This window comes from Athene noctua, chromosome 6, assembly GCF_965140245.1.
Source record: "Athene noctua chromosome 6, bAthNoc1.hap1.1, whole genome shotgun sequence".
Classification (NCBI taxonomy): domain Eukaryota; kingdom Metazoa; phylum Chordata; class Aves; order Strigiformes; family Strigidae; genus Athene; species Athene noctua.
In genome coordinates this window covers 12,968,400-12,976,275 of record NC_134042.1, presented here as the reverse complement: position 1 = coordinate 12,976,275, position 7,876 = coordinate 12,968,400, and the positions used below count along the sequence as shown (strand labels likewise).

Below are 7,876 nucleotides of genomic sequence, written 5' to 3'. Positions count from 1 at the left end.
TCAAAGCAAAGGCTTCTACACGGAGCTGAAAAAAGAGCGTTTTAGTGTCTTGGGCTGAGTCTTTCTCCTGCCAGCTTTGCAAGAATATTGAAAAACAAAAATTTGTCAGCATAAATTAGCAACTAGAAAGAAAACAGGTGTGCTGCCTCCAATTCTAACTGAAATCTCACAGGAGGTCAGTCACTGATACACAGTTCTACCATCTGCTTTATGTAGTGAAACTTTTGCAGCTTTTGAAGACTTCATGCCCGCAGGTATGAGAAACATCTATGTAGCCTAGTTAACTATAACCAGTTAATTACCAAAACAGAAGGAACCTTTGAGGATGGATGGAAGCAAATTAGTATTTAAAATCCACAGCAAGAGATCCAGCTACTGCCAGAGGAAATGAGATTAGTGCTGTATAACAAAATATGTTTACAAACCCCCTTCGATTCAGGTAACAGACAAGTGCCTTAAAGACAGTATTTCCTAAAGCGTTTTTTAAACTCTACCATTGCCTAAAAGCAATGAGACTTACAACTGGAGTCACTGTTTCTACAATCAGCAAATTCAACTCCTGAACAGCGGGAAGATGTTAACTCTATTTCCAGCAGCTCTAGATTTACTTCAGTCTCTACTTTGTCCCAGGCACAGCCATCCAGGAATTCAGATCCAGTACAGGCCCCTCAGGTACCAAGTTACTCCACAGGGGACCTAGAACTATTCCCCGTGAATTTAACACACGATGAAGGTTGTTGCTGGCCTACTGGGAAGGTGCCCAGCATGGGAGTGCGACACACACACCATCAACACTCCTGTACAGCACCTGGAGCTGCATCTGCCAGTTATTTTCTTGGATCTAAGACATAAAACACACTGCGGGCTGGTGTCTTCAGGGAGAAGTTTCCATTGAGAAACAGCCTCGGGGACTGCTATGGAAAATAGAGAGGTGGGTATGGATGAGAGAGCAGACTAGTTAAAAAAACGTTTCCTTTGTATGAATGCATCACCGTCACTATTGCCCCAAACCTCCCAGCCACTCCCTCATACCATCAAAAAACTCAGCTGTGGAACTATTTTTTAAACCTTGTTTAATAAAAGGTTTTTTAGATATATAGAGGATATTAAGTAAATAAGTTACATAGTACATTACAATCACATCAGCAAGATTTCCTTTAGTGTATTAATATTTTATAAAAAAAGCACACAAAAAATAAATTCAGTCCAGTCTATCACAACTGTACAGCAACAGGTAAATATATTTATATATGTACATTTTAAACATGTAACAGTCTTTTAAAAGGTGCCCTAGGCAGCAAACACACAAAAGGAAGTGTCTGCTCACTTGTTAAAATAAAAGTAATATACTTTATTATAAAGCATTTATACAGTAATTACAAAGGCTGACTGCTCCTGTACAGTACACCAAAGCTTTGACTACAAATTTAAAAACAGAACATAAAAAGAATGAACACAAAAAAGTGTATATCAAATCTGAACTACAAGGGGAAAAATACATGTGGAGAAGCTGCATGAAACTGGTTTTTAAAATATACAATTAACATTTCTATAAAAATATATGTTGTCTTCTAATCTGGAGAAGTTAAGGGGTTTTTTTCAGGCTCAGCTGTCAGTGGAATCCTAGTCTTGGAAAGAAAAATCCTTAGACAGCTGGGGATTCAAAGTCTGTGTCTTCCCAACATCTGACACAGGAGAGAATGAAGGAGAGCAAAGCAGCTGAACCCCAGTGACGAATTTACACAGAAACTCACCCCCACAAAAATCAAACATGATTTGTAGACACTGCTTCTCTGTCTCTTTAAAGCTTTATAAACTTTCCGGCATACATCAGAAGATAAAACAGGGAGAAAGTTTGTGTGGGAAAATATGGTTTAGAATGAGGTTTCTGGCAGAGGTAATCATGGGACTAAAAGTGCCGTTGTATGAAAGCAGACGAGACTTCTATGGCTATAGTCCTCCCTACTCCCATTTCTTGTAAAATAGGATATGTATATATAGGAACTTTCTAGTCCGCTGCCTGAAAGAGAATTAAGAGTGTGTAACTGCTGAGAGTGAGAAAGCTCACTCTTTGTGGTTTAGAAACCACTTTTTTTGAATGTTGGTATTAATCTAAGCTTGTTGCAATGATAAAAATGACCAAAAGCCTCAGTTTGGTAAATCAGAGGGTCCTTTTAGCTGATTTGGACTTTACATGTTTAGTATGGGATTAATAGATGAGTTACCTTTAAGCTTTAGAGTTTCTCTTTGCCCTGCCTTTAAACAGCTATATTCCTACCTGGTCCTAGCTAACAACATGCCAAGGTCCTGCACAGCCAATTGAAATTCAGTAGGCTTTCAACTCAGAGAATAGAGTTCTCTCAGATACAGTTACCTGTATCAGTAAATGGAAAAACATAAAAGAAATTAAAAATGCAGAGTTGTTCTTGCAGCTAGACTGCAGGAACACTTGTAGCTATATCGGATATGCATCACAAGTGCATGCATATATCTAGTAATTATATACACACACAGTCTTACAAAACTGAGATGCTATCCCATGCAGATCACAAACCTGAAAGACTGAATCTATCTGTAAAGGGCGGGCAACGCAGGCAGAAGTACGTGATCAGGGCAAAACGCGATCTGTCACTGCATCTCCACAACGCCCGCCGCTGGCATCAAGGCTCAAACAGTTAATGGCTTTGAAAGACAGTCACCTGACAGACTACTGCGTGTCTGACCACTGGAAGCCTGATCTCGCACTGTAAAAAGCAAATCTATTAGTACACATTTACAGAATTGCAGTCTATAATCTTGTATTTGTTCCCATAGTAAAGACAGCTAAAGCAAAGAGATGCCTTGTTCAAACTCAACGACTGAACATAACTGCCTTTTTCCTAAATTAACAGCAAACCCTGATACTAAATGGGGATCAGTAAACAGGCCTTTAAACAATGACAATGAGCATAGGGTATTATAACAGACAAATCAACAGAACATAGGCGAGATTTTTATTTTTTTTTTAAATCATAACTGGAACAACACAGCCTTCAGTTAACACTGTGCTGCAGTAAATTCAGTTCAAATGCTTTGTCCACAGCAACTGGGGGTTGGTTGGTTGGTTTTTTTAAAACAATTCTCTGCCAGCTCTTGCTAGTAGGCAGGATCTAATTTAGATGTAGGATCAATTCCAAACTCCTACTGTAAGCAAGTGGGCAGCAGGTTTGGTTTTGCTTGTTTGTTTTTGAACAAGACACTCGGAGGAACATTTTCACTTATTACCATGACAGGAGAGGGGTCTTCTGGTAGCTACTAGCAATATGTAAACATGCTCAGAAACATTTCCATTTGATGCCACTTACTTGGAACATTTACCTGATTTTGGTCAGCCATGCTAACTCACAGCTGTTAGAGGTTATCCTCAGAAAAAGCCCTTTTCTGATTTTCTTCCAGTGACAGACCTCACTGCTATCAAATCTTCCTGTTCTCTTCTACTGCAGCAGGGTGGGAGAGAAACAACCAGTACTGAATTCAGTGTGTAGCACACACACCATTTTTGTGCAATTAAAGAAAAACTTTTAATTTGTTCTTATCAGCACCTCAATGGTGTATCCTTGGATGAGAGGAAAAATTACTTTTATATCAATTTCCTAAAATAAGGAGAATCAGTGAAAGATGTGGTCTTTGGAAGACTATAATAACGCTTGCACTCAAGCATCATCGTATCTGAAAGAAGATTAAATTGGTACTTAAAGCAATCCCATGGTTTGCTCCCTAAATCTTTGTACTTCATTTCATCTGATCAGTTGTTTGTCACCATAATTTTCTATGCCATATCTAAAAACTACTTCAAGCTTGAAAACTCCTGAGGGCCATGACTAAATGTCTGCTCATTATCACCCAGGCATACTTCCAGACACTAAAAATACCAGAGTAACTGCAGGTGATACACAGAGCAGAAGAGTAAAAGGCAGAGAAACATCCTGATTTTCTGAACACTTCAGCACAAACCTCTCTGCAGATCTGCCTTACTGGAGAACACACCTAAGTTCTTCTAGTTTAGCATCCTTATTTTCTAGCTGGCACTATACCTGCTAGTCCATACTGTCCCTCACTTGTTCCTAGCCATCTGCTCCTGATCGCTGTCAGAAACAAGACCTGGAGCTAAACAGAGCTTTGGTTTGTCCCAATATGACCAGTCTCCGTTTTGTCCTGAGGGATTACATACTGATTGATTTTGCAAGGACCATAAAAGCATTTTCCTAAGACAGTTTGATTAACCTTATTTTAGTTCTCAAATTTAGTAAAATCCCCCTCTCCAATCTAAAAAAAAAAAAAAAATCTTCGTTTTTGCCATGTTTCTCAATGTGTGCCAGTTCCACCTCCATCTCCATTCTTCGTTATGTGTTTCTAGGCCTCACCAGTCTCTGTCAAGCAACTGTACACTGCTCTGCTGCTGCGACACTGGTATTCCAGGCAAATACTGTTATACTGTTGTAATGAATGTATCTACATTACTTTAAATCCTTTTTAGATATATGCACAAGCCCTGCTCATTTCTGAACTGTTGCCCTGCAGTTCTCAAGGTCTGGTAACTATTGGCCACTTCCCGAAACATACTTCAGAACTTTAATTACATCATTGCTTTTTACTGGAATTAAAGCCAGTACAATACAAGTGGACCATGAGGTCCAGCTGCTTCACCTACTGTCTGTCCTGGCACAGTGTGCTAAAGCTTCTGTTCTCTCTAAGGGCCCTAGGATAATGGTAGACAAGCATTTTCTCCAATTTACAAAAGGAAAAAGATAACAATTAACTCTGGAAGTCTTAACAGGAAGATTAATTTGCTTAAGCTTCTTTTTAAAGATTAGTAGAGCTTTTAGTTCTTTGCAGTTTTTGAATGATTTTAACAATTTGTGACATGCCATCTGTTTCCACAGCCTAGTTAGTCAACAAGACCCGTGCATGTAGGGACATAGAACACTCATCCAAATGCTGCAAGGAAACCTAATTTTGTTAGGAAAGAAAAACACAACCTTGGCAGAAAATTGAACACTTAAAGGCAAAAGTGTCAACACTGAAAAAAGTGCAGTCCTTAATGATACTCCTACTTATTTTGTAAGAGCAGTAACTGTTTCTTTTATTAAGAAAAAGGACTCTATCCAAAGGCATATATATGACAAAACAAACATGGTACAACACACAGTCTCTCAGACTTAGAGAGTGAAACAACCATGGCTGCATAAAACCATGGGGCAGGAAAAGATTGCCAAAGGGCATGCTGGAGTTAGCGCCACTTTCCATAGTTAACCTGGAATTTATATAGCAGCTTGAAGGGTCAAGACTTAAAAAAAACAATCAACCAGTCAGGAACACTCTGTAGTTCATGTACAGCAACCCGGTAGGATGCCTGCTTGGGAAGGCAGGAGCGAGCGGCTCCTTCGGAACTACGCCAGCCGAGCAGCACGCAGGCGGTGTGACAGTGCCGGCGCCAGGGAGCCCCGGGGTACGGCCCCGACTGACCAGCTGTGAAGCACAAGGAAGCCATTGATTCTTTGCATCTTTACAAAATAATGATAAATGTGGGTTATAAAGATGTACAGAACAATCCTGGGCAAATCTATGTCACCTGGACCAATCTACTACTTCTTAACTCTCTTTTGCCAGCAGGTTTTTGGTGACTAGACTTTTTGGGCTATTAGCGTGTGTCAGTTCTGAAGGAAAAGTCAGCCTTTTGGCAAAGAGCAAGGCTCACAGCAGGACAACCCAGCAGGCAGTGCTGTCCAGCCACTGGTGTGGAAATCAGTGTCAAGCTTCTCCCACACCTACATACTGTCTGACAGGAAGTATTTGGGAAACTAGGGCCCCATCATACAAGCTCTTGATGATGGCAATTTCAAGGAATAAATGAGGACTGCCACAAAAGAAGAAATGGATGTGTTGAGAGGTAAAAGCCATTCATTCACAGAGGGATCACTGCTGGAGATGAGAGTCCATTCCTCCCATCTCTGAGGTGCACACAATCCAGGGCACAAGAAGGCCGTGGTTCATTTTCACTAAACAAACTTGCTCCCATTTAAGCAGTCAAAACCAGCAGTTTTCATTTCAAATTGCACTTGTGAAGCCCAGACTACTTTCCATTAAGTTAATCAAAGGCAGACTATTTTGTTTTCCAAGATGAGACAACCCACGGGGACTGTGGCTACTCTAATCCCACAGGATATTTTTATATCCACTGCTGCATTCTTAATGGCATAAAAGAAACAACCTCAGGCTTCCTTTTGAAAAATAAAACTTCCTCTCAAAAGGAAGAAGAGCATCTTTCTCATCCTGCTTTTCATTTTTGTGAAGCAGAGGCCAAAAGTGTGCACCGTCTTTCCACAAAACTTGTTGGCTGCCTGAATAAATGCTCCGAAAGAAAGCCAGGAAAGTGTAACAGGAAGGAGAACTTGCTGAGAAAGGAAACATCTAGAAATCACCAGTGTCACAGTAACTGGATACACTTAGCTCAGAGCAGAGCATCTTTTTCTTGCTCCGGTCTGGAAACCTTTATATCCAGGAGTCCTGTTACAGTTCCAGACAAGCACAAAAAGAAAGGTCTGACTGACCTGAGAGAGAACTTAATTCCACTGCAGGTGACATTGTTCTACTATGTACCTCAGGCATCATTATAAATAGAATAGAAATCTTATTTGTTTAAAAAAAAAAAAAAAAAAAAAAGAAATCCAAGTTGAAACAAATTTTTTCATCCACCATTCCAGCTTGGTCAGTACTGGTGAGGTGAAGTGGAACATGTGGCATGAGGAAATGGCAGCACTGAAACTGAGACCTGATGGTTCAGGTAAGAAAAGTGCAAGCAAAAAAAGTGAGACCACCAAGAGGGAGGTGGGTCCAGCCATGCTACTCCCTCCACTTCTGGTCTGCTGCTATATTTCTCCATCTTCATCCGAGCTCGCACTGCTGCTTCCACTGCTGCTGCTCCCACTCTCGCTGCTCTCTTCCTGCCGGGCCTGGCTATGGGCTGCTGCCGCCGCCGCCGCGGCCACTGCTGCTGCTGCCTCTCTCTCTTGCTGCCTCAGTGCAGCTGCCTTCTTTTCCTGCTCCGCGTGGCTCTTCATGTGAGCGCTGCGGCTCTTCACCTTGTAGAACACCCTGAGGAAACACACATGTATGTTAGCACTGGTCTCTCCTACAGCCTCCTTCATTAAGTCTCCAAATAAGCTCCTGCTGCTCCAGCCCCAAGTTTGTGAGCTTCAGCCCAGGAACTCACGCTGGCATATAGAGCATCTACCGCAAACACCACTTCTGACTCGGCATGTGCCAGCACTAGGTGGAATGCTGGCAGGAGATCCTGAGCACCCTCAAACCACTCACTCTGTTTCTTAACATGGTAATTTCCTGTTATCTCTCACTCAGCTCCTAAATTTTATAAATTCAGGGCGGCTGAGCTGGTGTCTGAAATACGCACACGCTGCTTAACACAACAGGGCCCTGGTTTTTAGGCATTCCACCTATGCTGCAAAAATACAATAAACAAGGAGGTGAACAGTGGCCAAATGCTGCTCCTGAGCCTTGCCCACACAGCTGGAAACACTTGGAGCATTTTCCTCCTGACTTGCCCCTGGTGATGTAACTAGGCAGAGATTGCGTTTTCTTACCATCCCCCTAGCTTGGTGCCTTTTAAAAATAAATGGATAACCACTGGTATTACAAGACCCTCTATTATTTTAAGACTAAGCCGTTTATGTAGGGAACTGAATTTTCTTGACTTTTATGAATCTGTTGATAACAAACCTACAAAAGCTAGTGAGGAAAGACAAATATATTTTATAGGCGCAAAAGACGGGTGCAAGTTTAACTTAAGATGAACTGTGCATCCGCTGGCCTAACATCT

At 41.3% G+C, this 7,876-nt stretch overlaps 1 protein-coding gene across 3 annotated transcripts in view; it reads right to left on the bottom strand.

Moving 5' to 3' along the window:
• Positions 1 to 1,054: 1,054 nt before the first annotated feature.
• MIDEAS (mitotic deacetylase associated SANT domain protein) overlaps positions 1,055 to 7,876 on the bottom strand; it is a 58,130-nt gene continuing 51,308 nt past the window's right edge. For all 3 annotated transcript variants that reach the window (XM_074909619.1, XM_074909618.1, XM_074909620.1), the window contains exon 13: positions 1,055 to 7,134. In XM_074909619.1, coding sequence (XP_074765720.1) covers positions 6,909 to 7,134 — 226 coding nt within the window. In that variant the 3' untranslated portion in view covers positions 1,055 to 6,908. The remainder of the gene's footprint in view (positions 7,135 to 7,876) is intronic.